The 24,523-nt window shown below is 42.4% G+C and overlaps 1 protein-coding gene across 16 annotated transcripts in view; it reads left to right on the top strand.

Moving 5' to 3' along the window:
• The window catches only part of plecb (plectin b), a 111,233-nt gene extending 89,695 nt beyond the window's left edge, over positions 1 to 21,538 (top strand). For 15 of the 16 annotated variants that reach the window (XM_084027247.1, XM_084027246.1, XM_084027245.1 and 12 more), the window contains 22 exons: positions 9 to 163; positions 291 to 612; positions 695 to 772; positions 860 to 1,021; positions 1,145 to 1,249; positions 1,351 to 1,446; positions 1,538 to 1,663; positions 1,847 to 1,999; positions 2,099 to 2,253; positions 2,482 to 2,608; positions 3,085 to 3,268; positions 3,900 to 4,057; positions 4,725 to 4,903; positions 4,982 to 5,120; positions 5,319 to 5,675; positions 5,766 to 5,849; positions 5,953 to 6,057; positions 6,211 to 6,309; positions 8,088 to 11,441; positions 13,053 to 20,150; positions 20,384 to 20,500; positions 20,670 to 21,538. In XM_084027247.1, the coding sequence (XP_083883373.1) occupies positions 9 to 163; positions 291 to 612; positions 695 to 772; positions 860 to 1,021; positions 1,145 to 1,249; positions 1,351 to 1,446; positions 1,538 to 1,663; positions 1,847 to 1,999; positions 2,099 to 2,253; positions 2,482 to 2,608; positions 3,085 to 3,268; positions 3,900 to 4,057; positions 4,725 to 4,903; positions 4,982 to 5,120; positions 5,319 to 5,675; positions 5,766 to 5,849; positions 5,953 to 6,057; positions 6,211 to 6,309; positions 8,088 to 11,441; positions 13,053 to 19,214 (12,300 nt within the window). In that variant the 3' untranslated portion in view covers positions 19,215 to 20,150; positions 20,384 to 20,500; positions 20,670 to 21,538. The remainder of the gene's footprint in view (positions 1 to 8; positions 164 to 290; positions 613 to 694; positions 773 to 859; positions 1,022 to 1,144; positions 1,250 to 1,350; positions 1,447 to 1,537; positions 1,664 to 1,846; positions 2,000 to 2,098; positions 2,254 to 2,481; positions 2,609 to 3,084; positions 3,269 to 3,899; positions 4,058 to 4,724; positions 4,904 to 4,981; positions 5,121 to 5,318; positions 5,676 to 5,765; positions 5,850 to 5,952; positions 6,058 to 6,210; positions 6,310 to 8,087; positions 11,442 to 13,052; positions 20,151 to 20,383; positions 20,501 to 20,669) is intronic. The other variant, XM_084027248.1, reaches the window with a different exon arrangement.
• Positions 21,539 to 24,523: the final 2,985 nt, after the last annotated feature.

Below are 24,523 nucleotides of genomic sequence, written 5' to 3'. Positions count from 1 at the left end.
CCCTTCAGGACATTCGTCTGCTGAACGCAGGGAAACCAGCCCAGCACACGGCAGAGGTGGAGAGGGAGCTGGACAAGGCCGACAAAATGATCCGCCTTATCTTCAATGATGTGCAGATACTCAAGGATGGGCGCCACCCTCAGGCGGAACAGATGTACCGCAGGTGGGTGCTATGTGCTTTGCATTCAAATGCACCTTTAACAAAAATACACCCTGTTACGTTGAAAGACACCGATCTGAATATGAAAAAAAGCAGAAGTATAAAAACACAGTGTTTCTCCTCTCCACAGGGTTTACCGTCTCCATGAGCGCCTGGTGAACTTGCGCACCGATTACAACCTTCGCCTGAAGACCACTGTGACGACTTCCCAGGTTTCCCTGGTGCAGTCGTCACAGCAGACCTCCATGAAGGTGCGGCCCGAGATGGACGATGTGACCATTCGCTACGTCAAAGACCTCCTGGCCTGGGTGGAGGAGAACCAGCTCCGCATCGACGAAGGCCAGTGGGGCTCTGATCTGCCCACCGTGGAGTCCCAGCTGGGCAGCCACAGAGGCCTGCACCAAACCGTGGAGGACTTCCGATCCAAGATTGAGCGGGCGAGAGCTGACGAGGTAACACCCCGATCAGAAGTGGTTGCATATCATCCGATGTTGTGATTTTAAAGAGGGTTTAACCATCTCTCGTATTCTGCAGAGCCAGCTGTCTCCTGTCACCAAGGGCTCGTACAGAGAATACATGGGTAAACTGGACCTGCAGTACGGCAAACTACTGGTAAATATTTCCATATTTCAAACTTAAAGGCTTTAAGTTGAAGGTATTTGAGTGCAGATTTCTTTTTAACTGTTGATCTTTTTTCAGAACTCTTCCAAAGGCCGCCTAAGGAACTTGGATTCGCTCTACACCTTCGTCAGCGCTGCCACTAAAGAACTGATGTGGTTGAATGAAAAAGAGGAGGAGGAGGTCAACTTCGACTGGAGCGACAGGAACACCAACATGACGGCTAGGAAGGACAACTACTCGGTATGTTTTAGAAGTAAACTCTCACATGCTTCAGCCTTTGACTCTTGTCGCTAAATCCAATCCCTTAACTTTTGTAAAGTATGTTTGGATAAATAACTTAATGTGATTTTTCTTGTTGTTTAGGGTCTAATGCGAGAGCTGGAGCTCAGGGAGAAGAAAGTCAATGATCTCCAGGTCACGGGAGACAAACTTGTCAGGGATGGACATCCTGGCAAGAAGACAGTTGAGGTAATTAGCTGACCATTAGAAAACACTGTACATACTGCATAAACGCTACTATCTGAGGTCTCAGCTGATGGATGTCATCACGTCTCCTTTGTCTCTTGCAGGCGTTCACAGCCGCCCTGCAGACTCAGTGGAGCTGGCTCCTCCAGCTGTGCTGCTGTATTGAGGCTCATCTCAAAGAAAACACAGCCTACTACCAGGTATGGAGCAAACCTATATATCCGTCAATATCCATACAGTAGAGCAATGATTCCAGCTTTCTGTTAACCCCATGACGTCCTTTCCTTGCAGTTCTTTGCCGATGTGAAAGAGGCTCAGGACAAGATGAAGAAAATGCAGGAGAACTTGAAAAAGAAATACAGCTGTGATCGCTCCACCACAGCGACACGCCTGGAGGATCTGCTGCAGGATGCTGTGGTGAGTGATGACTGTTTATATGCACATAATCGTGCCAAATGAGCTTCTTAATAGAGGAATAGATGGAATAAGGAAGGTTTTTGATTCAGAAGCAAAAGTTGTACCCCTGGTTATGTTTAATGCCATTACAAAACTGGGAATCTTTTTATTCTAATCCTGTTTGTATTATTTATTTTCCACCAGGAGGAGAAAGAACAGCTGAATGAATTCAAGACCCTTGCAACCAGCCTGAACAAGAGAGCCAAGTCCATTATCCAGCTGAAACCACGCAACCCCACCACCTCCATCAAAGGCAAACTGCCCATTCAGGCAGTCTGTGACTTCAAGCAACAGGAGGTCAGTGATTTATGATTCATTCACCACCCAGAGTGCTTCATATATGTCACAAATCCTCAGCACACCCTATTTAACATCGGTGTCCTGGTCGCGTTTCAGATCACTGTCCATAAAGGAGACGAGTGTGCACTCCTCAACAACTCGCAGCCCTTCAAGTGGAAGGTGCTTAACCGCTCTGGACACGAGGCGGTGGTGCCCTCCGTCTGCTTCATGGTACCTCCAGTCAACAAGGAGGCCGTGGATAGCGTGTCCAGGTGAGAACACACATGGACAAGCAGCAGGGTTTATGGGAAATGTGGTTCTTCTTTTCTTTTTCTTAAGAACTGAGAAGGCAATTGTGTTTCTGTCAACCAATTATATCAGACATTATTAAACCAAATACATAAAGAGTTTAACACCAAACTCTAAATGGCAAGGACAGGTATAATCTCTGGAGTCTGTTTCTTAATTATTGTACTTTCTGTGTCCCCCTCCTCCTCCAGTCTGGATGGAGGTTATCAGCAGATGGTGACTATGTGGCAGACGCTCCATATAGACATGAAGAGCTTGCTGTCATGGCAGTACCTGATGAGAGACTACACACAGATCCGCACCTGGAACATCACCATGGTGAATATGAACATACAAGTTGTTATATTAGACGTAGACTTTAACCTCAACATGCATGTGCAAAGAAACAAAAAATAAAAAACGTATTTAAAATTAATTAGTATTCAACAACATACAATATTCAGCCAATGACACTCTTAAAAAAATATTGTAAACAGCTAATGGAAGCTAAATAAATCAATCTAGGTTTGGAAGGTTAAACAAGGCCTATAAAGTCTATTGTTTTAAGAGCAGGCTGTTTAGTAATTATGTTAAGTGTTTGGAATAAAATTCAGTTACTGTAGTACTATAAGAGTATAGCTTTAGGAAAAGTGCACGATCCTTGATACATTTAACAGTGAGACTGTTTTGTTTGAGTTTTAATAATTAAGTAAACCTAACTCCAAACACAAAATCCATCATTCAATCAAATAACAGCATCAACGTCATCAGAATAGAATATAGAATAAGCCCCCATTCTTCTCGGTCCTGCGTAGTTAAAGACCATGAAACCAGAGGAGTACCGGCTGCTGATGAGGAACCTGGAGCTCCACTACCAGGACTACATGCGCGACAGCCAGGACTCGCAGCTCTTTGGCCCCGACGACCGCATGCAAGTCGAGGAGGACTACACCAAGTCGACACAGCATTTCGACAACCTGCTCCGCTCCATGGAGAAAGGTAAGATTTTCTTTTTTATCAAAACAACAAATTCTATTTTGTTTGTGGACATATGAAGGGAATATGTGAAGAGCAACGTTACAGTTTGTAATTGTTGTTCACCTTTCAGGACTATTGGTTGTTAAGCTCAAAGGTGAGTGAGGTCAAGCCGGTCAAAGCGAGTGTGTGTGTGTACACGCTTTTAAGCTTTGGATGAGATGTTCCTAAATAACCGTTCGTTTTGGAGCAGAGATCCAAGTGACTGCATGTTGTTTTGGTTCCTACGATGCTTTTCACGTTTGTTTTTGCAGCTCTGCAAAGATCCATGATGTGGGTCAGGCTAGAGTGTGTTGTGATTTTCATAACACCTAATGGTGTGATTAGAGAACACTTGCTATACACTGTATGCTGTGACTGTAGTATAAAATGAGCTGGTGTGTCACAACACTTAAAGAGCTGCATGTATGATGTATGACATGGCAAATATTTGGTAATGAAAAAGATTTGAGTGTGAAAAATGTTTAGAAAGTTGTAGTTAAACATGAACAATATCAGATCATATTGTGTCATGTACACAAAAAGCATCAAAAGGCAATTTTCGCTTTCGACTCAATAAATGCTGTTCTAAACTAGTACATATGCTGCTCTACAGGTCAAAAGGACGAGACTCTGTGTAAGAACTACATCTCTGAGATCAAGGACCTGCGTGTGCGTATAGACGACTGTGAGTCCGGGACCGTGGCTCGCATACGCAAACCTATGGACAAGGAACCTCTGAAAGAATGTGTTCAGAAAACGACAGACCAGAAGGTACTGTACATAGCAATGTGGCCATATTAATGACACTGCGGTATATTTCTCTACATTGTGTGCCAATAGGCTTGAATCAGATGGCCACCACAAGAGCTAATTATTAGCTCAATGTAGGGAGATGCAAAATGTTTGTATACTAGCCTGACCCCTGTTTTATCTGTAACGTGATCGTTTTCATATTAGCCTGATGACCCAACATCTTTGGAAGTGAAGTAACGTAGTACATTTTAGCACACACCACCCAAATCCATCCAAAAGGAAGAAAGAGGGAAAGATAAAAGACGAGGAAGGTAAAATGGTAATTTGCTCATTCTGTACGGGGCGATGACAGGCAGGTTTTGGTGAGGCAAAAAAGAACAAAACCACTGGGAAAACTATGGAAAAGTAAGAACTTCAGTCTGTGTAGCTTTAGCCCGTGAAAACACAGCAGAGAATTGCAATTGCTTTAAGGCCTTGAATTTGTATGCAGTTGAGAGAGAGTAGGAGTTGCTCAGGTCCCTGCTGATCTGTGGCTGGTAAAGTTTTGTGCAGTGCCTCTGGCCAATCCTGGCGCATTCAACTGTTAACGGCGCCTTAAAGCACATTTTTTGGAATCTGCTCCTCACAACAGTCTTACTTGAGATGTCTTTGTTGCTAACTTGTGCTGTCTTCGTCTGCTGTGCAGAAATGCCAGGTGAAGCTTGAGGGCCTCAAGAAGGAACTTGACAAGGTCTCTGTGAAGACAAATGAGGTCTTGGCCTCCCCTCAGCAGTCTGTCTCCGCTCCTGTCCTGCGCTCAGAGCTCGAGATCACTGTGCAGAAGATGGATCACGCCCACATGCTCTCCTCGGTTTACCTTGAGAAGTGAGTCTCGTGAGAAAATGCCCTAATGCCCCTTCTGTGTGCCTTGCTACTTCATTTACTTATTGTTTTGTGTCTCAGGCTGAAGACTGTGGAGATGGTCATCCGTAACACTCAGGGTGCTGAGGGAGTTCTCAAGCAGTATGAGGACTGTCTGCGCGAGGTTCACACCGTGCCCAGCGACGACAAGGAAGTGGAGTCTTGCAGAACAAAGCTTAAGGTAAACAACACATGGTTAATTTTCACCAAGTTTCTGTTAGAGGATAACTTTTTCAAGCAATTGGATATTTGCATACAAAAATACAAATCCTCTGATCAGCCAATCAGGAACTCTTCCTGTTGCGTACTTCAGTCAAACTGGTTTGCTTGTTTGCTCAATGCTGACTGGCCTTTTTTCCTCTGTGCATGAAATCCACAGAAAATGCGTGCTGAGGCTGAGGGTGAGCAGCCGGTGTTCGATTCCCTGGAAGAAGAGCTGAGGAAGGCGACCGCGGTGAGTGACAAGATGTCGCGCGTGCACAACGAGCGTGACGCCGAGCTGGACCACTACCGCCAGCACATGTCCGGCCTTCAGGAGCGCTGGAAGGGCGTGTTTACCCAAATGGAGATTCGCCAGAGAGAGCTGGAGCAGCTCGGCCGCCAGCTAGGCTACTACCGCGAGAGCTATGACTGGCTGATCCGCTGGATTTCTGACGCCAAGGAGCGGCAGGAGAAGATCCAAGCTGTGCAGATCACTGACAGCAAAACTCTGAAAGAACAACTGGCCCAGGAGAAGGTACATTGAGTAGCGCTTGATTTTAATCAGCATTCTCATTTTCTTAGCAATATTACAATAGCTAAACTCTTAACCCATCTTTCAAAACAGAAACTGCTGGAGGAGATTGAGAATAACAAAGATAATGTTGATGAGTGTCAAAAATATGCTAAAGCGTACATTGATACCATCAAGGTGAGCATGAACGTTATTTTTCTTTAAATATTGTAATTTTGATCACTTAGAGAAGGTATTTGTGGCATAATTAATGTGTGGAGAACATCCTTTTCTTCAATAGGACTATGAACTCCAGTTGGTCGCCTACAACGCTCATGTGGATCCGCTTGCTTCTCCCTTGAAGAAAACCAAAATGGATTCTGCTTCTGACAACATCATTCAGGAGGTGTGTTTTCTAGAACACACGGTCAATACAGCTTTTTACATTTCTAAGAAATGAGTGAATATTGTGATAAAGGACAACGCAACCATGAACTAAATGTCACAGTAAAAGGCAGGAAGTGAAGTGATGTGTTTTGTTTGTCTCTCCCTGCATCAGTATGTAACACTGAGGACCCGGTACAGTGAGCTGATGACGCTGACTAGTCAGTACATCAAGTTCATCACCGAGTCGCAGCGCCGCCTGGAGGACGAGGAGGTGCGTGACAACTGGCTGAGGATCCCAAACAAACTTAATTCTAACATTAACCTAACCAACCAATCAAATATTCAGCCAACCGACAAACAAGATTCCCCGCCGATCCCGGAAACTCATGCATGCACGCATGAACACACACCCATCACATTAATGTGCGGGCGACAAATAGCTCCTTTGCACTGGTTAAGCTTGAAACATTGGCACGCTGTAGTTGAGCTATGTATATTATGTCAGGACAAAGGATGAAACAGTAAGGGAATAAACAAAATAAGAATCACAAACAAATATGATGCATGAGGTTTGAGTGTGTTTACTTCAAGTGAATACAGTAATAAAATAGATCATTTGGAAGATGGTATTTCTCAAAGTCAGTCTAAAATAAGTCTAAATAAATAAAGCTGACTCTGTGTTCACAATGGCTACTCCATCTCCATCCATTGTGCGTCTTGTGACGTGGATTCAGAGTGAGGGGTTCTTTCTTTCACTACGATTTTCCTTTCCTTACTTATGCGTTTGGCATCTTCATTTCCTGAGGTTAAAATCAAAGCGAGACTACGCTTCAGTCCGGTTATTTAGGTCTTCGGCTCTTCTTTTCCTCCCTGAATTAACACAAGTTAAAGGTTTTACATTATTTTCTAACCCTAATGTTTTGTTTGTTTCTTTGCTCCTCTTAACTGCTTGCCAGTGCTTTGCCATGATGAATGCTTAACTTGTTTGAGCATTAAAGAGGTAAATCATTCACAGTTTCTACTGTACCGTATTTTCTATATTCTCTCTGTCATCTGAGCATCTATCTCTCTCAAACTGCATTTTGGTTTTTCATGGCATATTTATTTCTTGCTTCCACTGCAGCCTTTATAGAATTACAGTAACTATACAAACTTCTTTACTTACTATATATATCAATGTTCTTCATAACCCACGCTATAAAGTGCTTCTTACACTTCCCGGAGTCATAAACTGATTTTTCTGACTTACATCATCTGAACCTGTTATCCTTGACTTTGCCTTTCCTCTCTTATCCATTTTATTGCAAATGGTGATTTAAAGAACCCCAAGTGCATAGGATGAGATTAAAAAGTCTTAGTGAATAGTGGGAATAATGCTATTAGCATTTACTCTCACAGTTAGTTATGTGAAACAGTTCAACAGAAACCCACCTGAAACAACTGAACAGATTTACATGATCATATTTATATCTGAATAGAGATTATAAAATAAATATGAGTGGGTAACCATATTTCCTTGCCACTATAATATGTAACATCCAAATAAACATTTAAAAAAATGTTCAATCATTTGATAAGAAATTAAAGCTAAATTGTACACATGTATTTTAATTATTAGAAATGCAATTATAATGCAGTTAGTGAAAGTTAGTGCTACAGCTACAGCTGCATGCCATATGATTTTCTTGCTGTGTTGTGAAGTGACATTTTGTTTCCATACATTGATTGATCCATCCCCATTATCCGTTTTCCCCCCCGATTTGTCTTGTCATTAATTATTTTAATTGCATCGTGAATTTAACATTACTTTGATGAATGTGCATCTAATATGTGTGCAGTGATTGATCTTTGACTTGACCCTGAGCTAACTTTTAACATTAACATTGCCCGGGTAATACATTACATTAAATTGCTCTTATTCCAGTGCGATTACTATTGTAATTCCAATCTTAATCTGCACCGTTTTAAGATGGTTAATGTAAAGTGCTACCTTTAACATGTCATGCTCAATTATAATCCTTTCTTTACCATTTGCTTCCACTAATGCAGAAAGCTGCAAAGAAACTCAAAGCGGAAGAGCAGAAAAAAATGGCCGAGATGCAGGCCGAGTTAGACAAACAGAAGCAGTTAGCTGCAGCTCACGCGAAGGCCATTGCCAAAGCTGAGAATGAGGCTCAAGAGCTGAAGCTCAGAATGCAGGAAGAAGTGAGCAAGAGAGAAATTGCTGCTCTAGATGCAGAGAAGCAAAAGCACAACATCCAGTTGGAACTGCATGAGCTCAAAAACCTCTCGGATCAGCAGATCAAGGACAAAAGTCAACAGGTGGATGAGGCTCTTCACAGCAGGACCAAGATTGAGGAGGAAATCCACATAATCAGGATCCAACTTGAGACCACGCTGAAACAAAAGTCGTCCGCGGAATCTGAGCTCACGCAACTTCGCGAAAGAGCGGCTGAAGCTGAGAAACTCAGAAAGGCTGCCCAGGAAGAAGCCGAGAAGCTCCAAAAACAAGTCGGTGAAGAGAGCCAGAAAAAGCGCATGGCAGAGGAGGAGCTCAAACGCAAATCTGAGGCGGAGAAAGAAGCTGCGAGGCAAAAACAAAAAGCTCTGGAAGACCTAGAAAACCTCAAGATGCAGGCCGAGGAGGCTGAGAGGCAAGTGAAGCAAGCAGAGATTGAAAAGGAGAGACAAATCAAGGTCGCTCATGTCGCGGCCCAGAAGAGTGCTGCGGCTGAGCTCCAGAGTAAACACATCTCCTTCGTGGAGAAGACCTCGAAGTTGGAAGAATCACTCAAACAAGAGCATGGCGCTGTCCTTCAGCTGCAACAAGAAGCGGCACATCTCAAAACTCAACAGGAGGATGCGATACAAGCCAGAGAAGAGGCAGAAAAAGAGCTTGAGAAGTGGAGGCAGAAAGCCAACGAGGCCCTCCGTTTAAGGCTCCAGGCAGAGGAAGAAGCTCACAAGAAGAGCCTTGCTCAAGAAGATGCTGAGAAGCAAAAGGAGGAGGCTGAGCGTGAGGCTAAAAAGAGAGCCAAAGCTGAAGATTCCGCCCTGAAGCAGAAAGAGATGGCTGAGAAAGAACTTGAGCGGCAGAGGAAGGTAGCAGAGAGCACAGCTCAGCAGAAACTCACCGCAGAACAGGAACTGATACGACTCCGGGCAGACTTTGACAATGCAGAACAGCAGAGAACTCTCCTTGAAGAAGAACTTTACCGCCTGAAGAATGAAGTGATTGCAGTGCAACAACAGAGGGAACAGCTGAAGGATGAGCTGGCCAAGGTGAGGAGTGAAATGGATGTTCTCGAAAAGTTTAAGTCCAAGGCAGAAAAAGAGTCCATGTCCAACACAGAGAGGAGCAAACAACTTCTAGAGGCTGAAGCCAGCAGGATGAGGGACGTGGCTGAGGAGGCAAGTAAGCTACGAGCCATCGCAGAGGAGGCCAAGCATCAGAGGCAGATTGCTGAGGAAGAGGCAGCTCGTCAGAGAGCGGAGGCCGAGAGGATTCTCAAAGAGAAGCTGGCTGCAATCAGCGACGCCACTCGTTTAAAAACGGAGGCTGAAATTGCCCTCAAAGAGAAGGAGGCGGAAAATGAAAGGCTCCGGCGGCACGCTGAGGATGAGGCCTATCAGAGGAAAGCTCTTGAAGACCAGGCCAACCAGCATAAGCAAGAGATAGAGGAGAAGATCGTCCTACTCAAAAAGTCATCCTTGGCCGAAATGGAAAGACAAAAGGCAATTGTGGACGACACACTGAAACAGAGGCGAGTTGTCGAAGAAGAAATCCGAATTCTGAAGCTCAACTTTGAAAAGGCTTCATCTGGAAAACTTGATCTGGAGCTGGAACTAAACAAACTGAAGAACATTGCGGAGGAAACTCAACAAAGCAAACTAAGAGCAGAGGAGGAGGCGGAGAAACTAAGGAAGCTTGCCCTTGAGGAGGAGAGGAGGAGGCGGGAAGCAGAGGATAAGGTGAAGAAGATCGCTGCTGCGGAGCAAGAAGCAGCCAGGCAACGCAAGGCCGCCCAAGAAGAGCTCGATCGTCTGAAAAAGAAGGCAGAAGAGGCCAGAAAGCAGAAAGAGGAGGCCGATGTCGAGGCAGAAAAACAGATTGTCGCAGCCCAACAAGCGGCCCAGAAATGCAGTGCAGCTGAGCAGCAAGTCCAAAGTGTCCTCGCTCAACAGAAGGAAGACAGCATCACGAAGAAGAAGCTCAAGGAAGAGTTTGAGAAAGCAAAGAAGCTTGCCAAGGAGGCAGAGGCCGCTAAGGAGAAGGCGGAGCGGGAGGCAGCTCTGCTTCGTCAACAAGCAGAGGAGGCAGAACGACAAAAGGCAGCTGCTGAGCAAGAAGCTTCAAACCAGGCCAAAGCTCAGGAGGATGCTGAGCGGCTGAGGAAGGAAGCTGAGTTTGAAGCTGCTAAACTAGCACAAGCAGAAAGTTCAGCACTCAAGCAGAAGCAACAGGCCGATGCTGAAATGGCGAAGCACAAAAAGTTGGCGGAGCAAACGCTGAAGCAGAAGTTCCAAGTGGAGCAAGAGCTCACAAAGGTTAAACTCAAGCTCGACGATACCGATAAACAGAAATCTCTCCTGGATGACGAGCTGCAGCGATTGAAGGATGAGGTCGATGATGCTGTCAAACAAAGGGGCCAGGTAGAGGAGGAGCTGTTCAAAGTCAAGGTCCAGATGGAGGAGCTACTCAAACTGAAAACCAGAATTGAGGAGGAAAATCAACGCCTCATCAAGAGAGACAAAGACAGCACACAGAAATTCCTTGCAGAGGAGGCTGAAAATATGAAACGGCTTGCAGAGGATGCCGCTCGACTTAGTGTGGAATCCCAAGAGGCGGCACGCTTGAGGAAGATTGCAGAAGAAGATCTCAATCAACAACGAGCTCTTGCAGAGAAGATGCTCAAAGAGAAAATGCAGGCCATCCAGGAGGCATCTAAACTCAGAGCTGAGGCAGAGATGCTCCAAAGACAGAAGGACTTGGCTCAGGAACAGGCACAAAAGCTGCTGGAGGATAAACAGCTAATGCAGCAGCGTCTCGATGACGAAACGGAGGAATACCAGAAGTCACTTGAAGCAGAGAGGAAAAGGCAACTGGAGATTGTGGCTGAAGCTGAAAAACTCAAACTTCAGGTTTCTCAGCTTAGTGAAGGCCAGGCTAAAGCTGAGGAGGAGGCAAAGAAATTCAAGAAACAAGCCGACATGATTGCTGCCCGTCTTCATGAGACCGAGATAGCAACCAAAGAGAAAATGACCGTAGTGGAAAAACTGGAAGTCGAGAGACTAAATACCAGCAAAGAGGCTGGCGATTTACGCCACGCAATCGCAGACCTAGAGAGGGAGAAGGCTAGACTGAAAAAGGAAGCAGAGGAACTTCAAAATAAGTCTAAAGAGGTATTGTGTCAAAAATGGCATAACAGAGCAGCGTATGTCATTGTTAACTCTATCTGAAAACTAACACACTTTATTCAATTTCCTCTATTCCTTTCTCTGAATATACTAATCATAAAACCATACATTTGTCTTTAAATATGATTTGAATTGCTTTTTTACAGTGCACTGTGCTCATGCAGATCATATCCTGAATGTCCACTCATCTCCTGGAATGTTTCTTAATTTTGAGATGTGCTGCATATACCTTTCCCTTTCAAACTCAAAAATCCCATATATATTTCATATCATTTTATGTCAGACTGAAATAATTAAAATCATGATATCCCATTAGCAATCCAGCCAAAGTGCTCATGGTACAAATTAGTGGCATAGAAAAAGACATCTTACCTACAGTCCCATTTGTAACAAAGCCCGGTACAAAAAACAAAACAATGCCGAGTATTCATTGCGAATGCTAGGTTAAAATATGCAGACTCCTCCAAACAGGCCTCTACCCCATCAGATATATGTATTCTTATTATTCAGGCAAGCAAAACTCTGTCACCAACATTGATACTGATATATCACCATACCATCTGACATGACCATGGCATGCAATGGTGTGCATCAATGGACACACACGACATGCAACAGACCTTGCTATAGTATACCACCCAATAATTGGAAGCATGTTTGTCAGATTGTAAACCTTTCATATTTATAAAAAATACAATTCTCAAAATCTAGTTCATCATTATCTAAATCTTACTGTGTATTCTTAACTGATTTGTAACACAGAATACTATAGTGGCCCTGAGAGCTCAACAAAAGAAAACACATACAAAAACAAAGCAAAAAAGAAAACATCTTCACCAATTTGACAACACATGTGCAGTAGTTAGAAAATAAATCCTGCAAATACAAAAAAAAAAAAACATATTCGAATAGAGAAAACACAATCAAACACAGAGACACAAATGCTGCCAACAGAGACAAATATGTCAATGGATTTGTAAAATAAACTTAAGTCAGGTTTCATTGGTTCATTTTAACATTGATCACAAGATTTAGATGTGATTGCAAATATATGCTGTTAACCTATCGTTAGCCTTTAGCTTATTGTCAGCCTGCCAATTCAAATAATCTGACAAAATATATAATATAATTGTGAAACAGGCTGAGTTGGCTCACTACAGTAACTTTGAGAATTGTCACCAAGAACTGTTAAAGAATGAAAATGATTCCTAAATTGTTTAACGGAAAAGTAATTCTTGTGTTTTTTCTGGACATGTGTCCTTTTAATATAGGAGTAAATACAAAACATGTACACATATACAACATTGTTCATTTTATATCTTTACCCAAGGATGCTAGAGAAAAAGAACATCTGATAAAAAATACTGCACAATCAAATTTAAATGATTATCCTCTTAAACAAATGCTGAAAAGCACATATATAACTTAAATTAGGGATACATTTTATCTCCATAAGCAGACTGCATTGTAAAAATCATAACCATTCAAATAAAATAAAATAAAATAGAATAAACAAAATCAAAATTTAAATATTACAAAAGGTATGTGTCCCACCTGTATACCAATTGTAACTTGTGTTTTCTGTTTCTTTATCAGATGGCTGACGCCCAGCAGAAACAAATAGAGCATGAGAAGACAATGCTCGAGCAGACATTCCTGACAGAGAAGGAGATGCTTTTGAAGAAGGAGAAGCTCATTGAAGATGAGAAGAAGAGGCTGGAGAGCCAGTTTGAAGAGGAGGTTAAAAAGGCCAAAGCTCTAAAAGATGAACAGGAACGCCAGAGACAGCAAATGGAGGAGGAGAAGAAAAAGCTCCACGCTACCATGGATGAGGCCCTCAATAAACAAAAAGAGGCTGAGAAAGAGATGCTTAACAAGCAAAAAGAAATGCAGGAACTGGAGCAGAAGAGACTAGAGCAGGAAAGGATTCTTGCAGAAGAGAACCAGAAATTGCGTGACAAGCTGCAGCAGCTTGAGGAAGCACAGAAAGACCAGGTCCCTGACAAAGAGCTCATCCATGTTACAATGGTTGAGACAACTAAGAATGTTTACAATGGCCAAAATGCTGGTGATGTGGTAGACAGTGTGGAGAAGAAACCAGATCCCTTGGCTTTTGATGGCATCTGTGATAAGGTACCTGCAAGCAGACTTCATGATGTCGGCCTTTTGTCGAAGAAGGAGTTTGACAAGCTAAAAAAGGGCAAAACCACTGTTCAGGTGCTTGGTGAGACTGAAAAACTAAAAACAACTCTTAAAGGAAAGAACTGCATTGCTGGTGTTTTGACACCAACTAATCAAAAAATGTCAATCTACCAAGCATCAAAAGAGAAGAAGATTACTCCAGGCACAGCCATGATCCTTCTTGAAGCCCAAGCAGCCACAGGTTACATTTTAGATCCTATTAAGAACCAGAAACTTTCTGTTAATGAGGCTGTCAAGGAAGACTTAATTGGCCCTGAACTGCACAACAAAATGCTTTCAGCAGAGAGAGCAGTTATTGGCTACAAAGATCCATACACTGGTGGGAAGATCTCTGTCTTTGAAGCTATGAAGAAGGGTCTGATCGAACGTGATCATGCCATCAGAGTACTTGAGGCTCAGCTTGCAACTGGTGGCATTGTGGACCCTATTAATAGTCACCGTATTCCCAATGAAATAGCCTACAAACAGGGACAGTATGATGTTGAAATGAATAAGATTATGGTGAAACCTTCAGATGACACAAAGGGATACTTTGACCCCAGCACTCAGGAACCTTTGACATATTCTGAGCTGATGGCGAGATGCACTACAGACCCTGACACCAGTCTGCTGCTCCTGCCAATCACAGACAAAGCTGCTCAGTGCTCACGTATATACACAGAGGAGGAAACCAAGGATGTGTTCAGCAAAACAACTGTTTCTGTGCCATTTGGACGATTCAAGGGAAAGACTGTCACCATTTGGGAAATAATAAATTCTGAGTACTTCACTGAGGACCAGAAGAAGGACCTTCTCCGTCAATACAAGACAGGCAAAATCACAATCGAAAAAATCATTAAGATTGTTATTACAATGGCAGAGGAAAAAGAGAAGAAGAATGAGATTACCTTTGATGGTCTGAGAGTACCTGTCCCTGCCAATGAACTCCTGGAATCCAAAATCATTGATAAAGACCTATACAACAAATTGCACAAGGGCAATAAAACGGTCAAAGAGGTGTCTGAAATGGAGCCTGTTCACAAAGCACTGAAGGGTACAAACTCCATTGCAGGTGTAGTTATCAACTCTTCAAATGAGACAATGTCCTTCTATCAAGCTATGAGGAAAGACATGATGAGGGCACAGCTGGCCTTGAATATGCTTGAAGCTCAAGCAGGAACAGGTTACGTGGTTGACCCTGTACAGAATCAGAAGTACACTGTTGATGAAGCTGTCAAAGCAGGTGTTGTTGGTCCTGAGCTGCATGAAAAACTCCTCTCTGCAGAGCGAGCTGTTACAGGTTACAAAGATCCTTATACTGGAAAGACTGTATCCCTTTTCCAGGCAATGCAAAAAGACCTCATACCTAAAGAACAAGGAATCCGACTGCTCGATGCCCAAATGACAACTGGTGGTATCATTGATCCAGTAAAGAGCCTTCGTATTCCTCATGATGTGGCCTGCAAGAGAAATTATTTTGATGATGAAATGAAACAGATTCTGAACAGTCCCACTGATGAAACTAAATGCTTCTTTGACCCCAACACAAAAGAAAATGTCACATACTCGCAGCTCTTCAAAAGATGTGTCACTGATGAGAAAACTGGTCTCCAGTTTCTGCCCCTTTCTGATGAAGCAATTAATGCCAAGGAGGAGCCAACATACACGGATGCCCAGACAAAGGAGGCTATGACTCAAGCAACTGTGGAAGTTGAATCTGGACCATTTAAGGGCAGGAAGATGACAATCTGGGACATAATCAACTCTGAGTATCTCACTGAGGAAATAAGGCTTGACCTGCTCAGACAGTTTAGGTCAGGAAAGGTTACAATTGAAAAGATAATCAAGATTGTCATCACAATTGTAGATGAGAAAGAGGCCAAGAAACAAGAACAGACCAGCTTTAAGGGCCTTAGAGCTCCTGTCCCAGCAGCCTATCTCTATGATTCCAAAATCATAGACAAACCAACCTTTGCCCTTATTCAACAAGGCAAAAAGACACCTCAACAAGTCAGTGAGAATCCCAATGTCAATAAATATCTCCAGGGCTCTGATAGCATCGCTGGCATCTACCTGGAGCCAACCAAAGAGACAGTAAGCATTTATCAGGCTATGAAGAAAACACTCCTCAGACACAACACAGGTCTTTCACTTCTTGAGGCCCAGGCTGCCACTGGTTTCCTTGTCGATCCAGTGAGGAACCAATGCCTGACAGTAGATGAGGCAGTGAAGTCAGGTCTTGTTGGTCCAGAGCTACATGAAAAACTTCTCTCCGCAGAAAAGGCTGTCACTGGCTATAAAGATCCATTCACAGGCAACAAAATCTCCCTCTATGAAGCAGTGCAAAAAGATCTCATCCTGAAAGAGCATGCCATGCCACTGATGGAGGCACAGATGGTTAGTGGAGGAATCATTGACCCTGTAAGCAGCCTCCGTGTGCCAACTGATGTTGCATATCAGAAGAACATTTTCAGCAAAGAAATGGCCAAGACTCTATCTGAACCGTCTGATGATAACAAGGCTTTCTCAGACCCAGAAACAGATGAGAATGTTACCTACAGACAGCTTAAAGACAAGTGTAACAAAGATCCAGAGACAGGCCTGTACATCCTTCCACTATCCAAGCCTCAATCTCCAACTGTTGTAGAGAAGACATACCTCTACACAGAGGAACAGACACAGAGTGACCTGAGTGACACACAGATTGACATTCCAATCGAGGGCCTTGCTGATAAATCAGGGAGCCTATGGGAAGTCCTGAACTCAAATTTACTTCCTGAGCAAGAGAGGCAGAGATTAATGGATCAATATCGCTCTGGTCAAATCACTAAAGAGCGGATGATCATCATTATAATTGAGATCATGGAACAGAGAGAAATCATCAGAAATGATAGCCCATTGTCATATCAGACTATAAGGAGAAGAATAACGATTGAGGAGCTCTACAATGCCCGCATCATTGACTTGGAGACATACAACCTCCTTAAACAGGGCAAGAGGGACATCCGAAACATAATGGAGATGACTAGTGTGAAACAGTATCTCTATGGTACAGGCTGTGTTGCTGGGGTCAAAACAGACGCAAGCGCCAAGATAAGCATATACCAAGCAATGAAGAGAGGTTTTCTCAAACCAGAAGTAGCCCTCAGCCTCCTTGAAGCACAAGCTGCTACAGGATTCATTGTTGATCCGGTTAAAAATGAAACGCTCACGGTTGACGAAGCTGTCCGTAAGGGTGTTGTCGGCCCTGAGATCCATGATAAACTTCTGTCAGCTGAGAGAGCAGTCACAGGATACAAAGATCCATACAGTGGGAAAATCATATCTCTTTTCCAGGCCATGAAGAAAGATCTTGTTCCAGAGGATTATGCTCTGAAAATGTTAGGGGCACAAACTGCTACTGGTGGTATCATTGATCCAGAATTCCAGTTCCACCTGCCTGCAGACATTGCCACGCAAAGAGGTTACATCAACAAAGAAACCAATGAGAGGCTGACTGACAGTGTTAAAGGATTTATTGACCCTGTCACTGAAGAGGAAGTGTCATATGCACAGCTGCTCAAGAGATGCAAGTTAGATGGTGGGTTGCACCTACTCTCCCTGGGAGAAAAGAGGCTGATGTTCAAGGGTCTGAGGAAACAGATCACAATTGAGGAGTTGCTTTGTTCACAAATTGTTGACCAGGAGACTGTCAATCAACTGAATGCAGGTCTTATTACAGTGGAGGAGCTCAGCAATATCCTATCAAGGTACCTTGAGGGCACAAGCTGTATTGCTGGTGTATTTTTAGAGTCCACAAAGGAACGTCTCTCAATTTACCAGGCCATGAAGAAGAACATGATTAGGCCAGGCACAGCATTTGAACTCCTTGAGGCACAGGCGTCCACAGGATATGTCATTGATCCCATCAAAAACCTCAAATTGACCGTCAATGAAGCAGTGAAAATGGGAATTGTTGGACCTGAATTCAAAGACAAGCTCCTCTCTGCTGAACGTGCAGTGACAGGATACAGAGATCCTTATTCAGGAAAGACGATCTCCCTCTTCCAGGCCATGCAAAAGGGCCTCATCTTGAAAGATCATGGTATACGTCTCCTGGAAGCCCAGATTGCCACAGGTGGAATCATTGACCCAGAAGAAAGTCATCGTCTGCCAGTTGAGGTGGCCTACAAACGTGGCTTCTTTGATGAGGAAATGAATGAGATCTTGACAGATCCATCTGATGACACCAAAGGCTTCTTTGATCCCAACACTGAGGAAAACCTAACCTACCTCCAGCTCATGGAGAGGTGCATCACTGATCCCGACACAGGGCTGATGCTCCTGCTGTTGAAAGAAAAGAAGAAGGAAAGGAAGACCTCCTCCAAATCCTCTGTTCGGAAACGCAGAGTTGTCATTGTAGACCCAGAGACTGGTAAAGAAATGACTGTGTATGAGGCCTACAGGAAGGGACTCATTGACCATCAAACCTACCTAGAGCTCGCTGAGCAGGAGTGTGAATGGGAAGAGATCACAATGACCTCCTCTGATGGTACTGTCAAATCCATTATCATTGACAGGAGGTCAGGGAGACAGTATGATGTTGATGATGCACTTTCACGTGGCCTCATTGACCAGAATGCCCTTGATACATACCGATCTGGAAACCTATCCATCACTGAATTTGCTGACATGCTTTCTGGAAACATGGGAGGCTTTCGCTCACGCTCATCCTCCTTTGGTTCCACCACTGGTTCCACCTACTCCTCTCCCATGAGCCCCATACCTTCCATTAAAGTTCCTGCAGTCATATGGAATGACCCAGCAGAGGAGACTGTCCCCATAGCTGGAATATTGGACATAGACACGCTGGAAAAGGTCTCTGTCACTGAGGCCATACACAGAAACCTGGTAGACAACATCACTGGCCAAAGATTGTTAGAGGCCCAAGCCTGCACAGGGGGAATAATTGATCCCACAACTGGAGAGAGATTCTCTGTCACTGATGCTACAGAAAAAGGCCTTGTGGATAAAATCATGGTTGATCGCCTCAACCTGGCTCAAAAAGCATTCATTGGCTTTGAAGACCCCAGAACTAAAGTCAAGATGTCTGCCTCCCAGGCTCTAAAGAAAGGCTGGTTGTATTATGAAGCTGGGCAGCGTTTCCTGGAGGTCCAATATCTGACTGGTGGACTTATTGAGCCTGATGTCACAAGCAGAGTAACAATAGATGAATCCATCAAGAAGGGCTCAATTGATGCCCGCACAGCCCAGAAACTGAGAGATGTCGGTACTTATTCTAAATATCTAACATGTCCAAAAACCAAACTGAAAATATCCTTCAAAGATGCCATGGACAAAAGCATGGTTGAGGAAGGAACCAGCCTAAGACTTCTGGAGGCCTCCTCACAATCCAGCAAAGGCCTATATAGTCCCTACAACGTCAGTGGCCCTGGATCTGCCTATGGCTCCCGGAGTGGCTCAAGGACCGGATCCCGAACTGGCTCCCGGAGAGGCAGCATTGATGCTGGCTTCAGCACGAACTTCTCATCCTCCTCCTTCACATCCTCTTCAAGTGGCTACAGCCGCAGATTCTGATTAGCTAGTTCTGTTCCTAACAATAGCCCAAGTGTCTAACAACCAACAATACTAATGCACTTAACAGTTGCATTTTTCATAGGAAAAAATAGTTACAGTAACAAAGAATATATTATTTATTTATTCTACCCTGCATGTGGTCAAGGCTATTGTTATTTTCCATATATTATAGATTTCTAAACATATGCCTCATATATGGAGACATAAGCAGTCATTGCTAGATATATAAAATGTTATTTTCTCTTTAGTACTAATTTCTCTGTCAGTTTATATTTTTTCAAAGCAAAGCATGGTTTCTGCTTTTTTTAAGTGACTTTATAGTTTCCATTTTACACTTGTTAAAAAGTTGTATGCTTGTGATTTCTGAAACTAATATATACTGTACGTATGTCAAACAGAGATATTTTTCCAGTGTTCCTTTGAAATTCTAGGATATGTGTCTATTTTATATCTTTTTTGACAGTCCTACTTAATGAGCGAATGTATGTCAACTTAGTTCTAATGTATTTAACAGATTCTAAAATACATAGATGCCTTCACATTTCTGAATGTTTGTATAGAGTATGGACAGATTTTGTGTTGTTTTAAATGTGTGCTGGGTAATTAAATAATATATCCAGTAGGAATACACTCATCAGACACTACAAAGTGAGACACTAAAGGAATACAACCGTGAAAAGACGTGCCAGAATTAAAATTATGCAGACCATTCTGAAATCAGTTTCACATCCGTCATTATTTTGTACTTATGCCCATTTATATTCAGTGGACTTTTGCATCATTTGGGCCCATTACACCATTATTTTATGCACTCCCAAGTTTTAGATTATATACTGTTTATTTACCACTATTCAAGTGTTCCTGGTTAATCCCAAGATGATGTCAGACTTGATCCTGCTCTCCCATACAGACCTGCATCCTGTTATGTTGGTTATTGTAAGTTGAAATGATTCATTATCATCATTATTTTTTTTCTTTTCATTGTGTTGTTTTGTGTCTGAGTTCTTCAGTTGATTTGGATCTCAGAGCCTAGGTCATGCCATTTATTTATGCAATGTTTTCCCTATCCCACACCCTACCTCAGTGATGCCACTAGTGAACTATTTCTATTCAAGAATATCATTACTGCCAGTTGACAGTTTTTTTTTGTATCATCTTGTTTTTGACAGCTGTCTCAGTCCCTCATATTCCAAACCATGAACAGAGAAACTCAGATGGCCGGCACATACGATACCCTCAACTTGGATGGATTTGTGAGTCCCTGTCATCCTCACGCTATTACACAGGTACTTTTCATAACTGTCTTTGAAAACATGACATTTAATTGGCACAAGATGCAGTCACGTTTCATCAAGATTTGTTTTGCATTTTTTATGTAATTTCCATTTGTTTCCTGCTGCATGGTTCAGTTTTCTTTTTAATTTTTTCATTCAGTTATTTTTCTTTCATTTCTAGACCTGCCATTGAGTATGTCCTTTCTTCCATTGCACATCACATTTGAAGAAAGCTGAGGCTGGGTCAACCTGAAACCATCTTGGGATACCTACTCTTCATTCATTACCTTTTTTTCATATATTTATTACTTGAATGCTAATAGTGATTTGTGTTGTCATATTCTGATTCTTTTAGGGAACAACCCCAAATCATACACACATTTGCATGTGTATTATTTCATTTAAATTTGAATTAGCTGCAATGGGGGAGTAGCACAGCTTCTTTTAAGTCCACTGAGTATATTTTTGTTCTCTCTCTCTCTCTCTCTCTCTCTCTCTCTCTCTCTCTCTCTCTCTCTCTCTCTCTCTCTCTCTCTCTCTCTCTCCACTCCTACCCAAGTGCTAAAAATATACATTGACTTGTTTGATACAGCACCATTGCATGAATGTATGTATAATATCAAATTAATTCAATTGAGTTGACATTTTGCCACATCTTTTTTTTGTTTTGAAAACTGAACAATAGATTGAAGCTTTATTTCGCTTATAGTTATTTTTCCACAGCAAGTATTTCTGTTATGTATCTCTTGTGTGTTTGACCTCTGTAAATCTTTTTTGTTTTTCATCAAGTGTTTTTCATATATCATGAATATGCCTTGCATGTTTTACTATTCTTTCAAATTATTTTGGGGAAGCTTGTTAATGTCAAATAAAGACAACTGCAGATGTAGCTGTGCCGATTAAAATGTTTAGCAAATATATCAATTCACAAACGAAGTGCTTTGTTTTGCTTGTGGGGCCGATTTTGCCTTTGGATGATGTGGTGAGTTGATTCTGTTGTATGTTCTGCAGATTAACACTATGATGTAAATAAATGTGCTCTGAAGAGGCCCTTCTGTCATTCATACATCAATACCTTTGCTTGTGAAGCTATTTTGAGAGTAGGGCATGCTTTTCAGTGCTGCTGTCTTAAGTTACACACAAAATGAAAATAATAATGCTCGTTTCCATCCTTCCATGTTAAATTACAACGCTAAAACACAACAGGTGTAGAGCGGCTTGGAAAATTAGGCAAAAACTATTCAAATGCCGTGGTAAGTTTATTTCAGCACTCCGGATAATTCTTCAGCTGAGAATAAAGGATACCTAAAAACTTTAAACAGATAACGCTGCGATCGGAAAAGCCCAAGTGACGTTCAGGGTCGCAACAACGTTCAAACAGTAGCGAATGGACGACAGTATTATGACTGGACTGCTCTCAGTGATGTTGCGGAGACGCTGTGAACACCCCCCATATTCACATCACGTAGAAGCACACGCAGCTTGGAAGACTTTAACCCATCCAAACTTGTTTCAAACGGTTCAGTAACGTACCATTGGCTAGCATGTTTGGTTTAATAGTTGCTAATGTTGACGTGTGCTGGCTAGCTAGCTTGTTGTGGAGGGTTAAAGGTTTGTGATTCAACTCTGACTAAGAATAATGGTTTCAAACGTGTTTTGGGCATTTTAAAATGAATGTGAAGCCAACGTCTAACGGTACTTGCTAACATTTTTCTCTTCGAAATGACTTGCAAAACTTGCAGCGGTAACTTTAGCTCATAATGATGAAGCTTGTTAACACGTAGTAAAGGGGCTAACGGTGTCAGTAAGTAATTCTGGCAAACTCAGACATAGCCATAGACTTTAAATCCCACATTAGGGTATGAAGAGTTCAGTCAGTCAGTGGGTAAATAGTGATCTACTAGTGTTGGTGACAGTCAGTTTTATAGTGGTAATTACCCTCTATATGTTATTGTAGGAGAAATATACAAATAAATTCAATAGCTATATGTCTTGAACATAGTGTGTGTGAAGAGAAATACCATGGTTTTCTGATATCCACCTTCTTCACCACTTCCTCTGTCTTTGTTGGATAATTATTGTTAAATCAACAGTAGCTTTTCAGGTGTATGAATATTCCCTCTGGAAATGCCAGTAGTTGACAGCATGGGGGCAGTGTTAGACGGCCCTACAGTCATCAGAGACATAGCCCCATGGAGGCCAGTGAATCAGGTGAAACACAGCTGCTTTGTCCAACACCTGCTCCACAAGTGATCATATTCTGAACCCACTGAGGTCTGCTCTTACTATGATTATGTATTTGTCAGATAAATGAGGGTCTGACTAGGTGTTTGAAGGCCCCTTCTTCTGATCTGGTTTAAAGGAAATACCATTAAGACCATCAATGCAAAACACTGCTCACTGTACATTACTGGTAAAATGTGGAGTTAAACCCAATTCCTTTATACCAGATGCATGTATATTTTGCTCTATGTGCCAACATTAGCCACTGGGTTTGATGGAGGACCCTGCCAACAGAAGGAATGGGGCATTCACCTCCCAGAATTCTTCACCCAGCTCCCTTGACTACTCTGATCTGACCCTTTCCCTCCCAGCTCTCCCTGCATCTGAGCCTGGAGACACAGAGGTATGAACACAGAAAGCAGAGTTTATACAAACACTTCATCACTTCAGCATCATCACACTTTGTATACAGTAGAGAACTGTTGACTGAAGAGTGTTGGCTCATGCAGCTGAAAATGCCATGAAAGTAAGAAACACAAGTAAAAGGATTTGTTTGTATATTTTCTCTCTGCAGCACGATAAAGGAAGTGCTTTATTTGGACAACCAACACCTACATCACAGAATCAGAGATATGGGTATGCTCATTGTCATTCATTCTTGCCACAGTAGCTGATCAACTGATAATTATGACATTTGTAAATTAAATGCCCATCCTTAAAGAAATACTCAAATTATATCCAGTATAATCACTAACTGTCACACATGTACAACTTTGAAGCATATTTTTGTAGTCAAAGTGATCTTGATTCAAAGTGGCCACAGTCAGAATAAAAGAAAGCATGCAGCTTGCGACGACAGTTGCTCAATTGTATCGGCTTTGTAGACCGGTGCGTCTGCAATTTGCCAGCAGCACAAAGGCAGAGCTATGACTTGTGAAGTGAGCAAACAGTGTAAAACATCTAATTGAAACATACTGAAACAAGAAAACTAAGGTTCCAGCCCAGTGGACGTACTGAGAGAGAGCAGATGCCTCCCTAATGAAGCCCCCTGGTTTATCCTTTGACAAGAATAACAGTTCTTGAAGGCTTTCTTGTCCTCTTCCTGCCGCAGTACGGGCCATGGCTTTGCTTTTGTGCCTGTTTCCCCAATTTTCTGCTTCCTGCCCTCGCAATCTTTCAAATGTCATCCCTAAAGTGGGCATTTGCACCTCAGGGTCCTACAGTATCCCACAAATACACATTAATAATAATAATAATACAATAATAACTGATGATAGTACAAAATCAACCAATAGCTTCGGTTAGTACACAAATATGTAATGTATGTAATGAATAGGTACAATGGATCTATCCAATTAATAATACAGTGATTATTTTAATGTATTTGGCTTGATTTAGATCAGCGGTTCTCAACCTTGTGTAACTTAAGGTCCACTTCTGATTGGGGCAACATTTCCGAGGACCACCTTCCCAAATAAATGAGGAAAAAAGATGACAAAAAAGGAGAAGGAAGCAACCTGGCTGTAAATATGATATAAGCAACTGTCAACTGTAATAATGCAAAACATATTTTGCTTACCTTCACCCATCACTACTTTTCATTAAGAATCCAAATGCAATGTATTCAGGGTCATATTACCTCACTACAGAGTGAGTAAAAAAAACTGATCCATTCTGTGTCACTGCATCTGAAAAATGTGTTCCATTTCACTGACTTTATGTTTAAGATATTCCTTTGTAAAAGCTTTTCTATTTAACTCCTTACACCCCTCTCTGTTTTAGGAGTGACATGGAGGACTTGAGTCAATGGCA

The sequence above is a fragment of the Eutrigla gurnardus genome, assembly GCF_963514095.1.
Source record: "Eutrigla gurnardus genome assembly, chromosome: 14".
NCBI classification, from domain to species: domain Eukaryota; kingdom Metazoa; phylum Chordata; class Actinopteri; order Perciformes; family Triglidae; genus Eutrigla; species Eutrigla gurnardus.
This window is presented reverse-complemented; position numbering and strand designations above follow the sequence as displayed.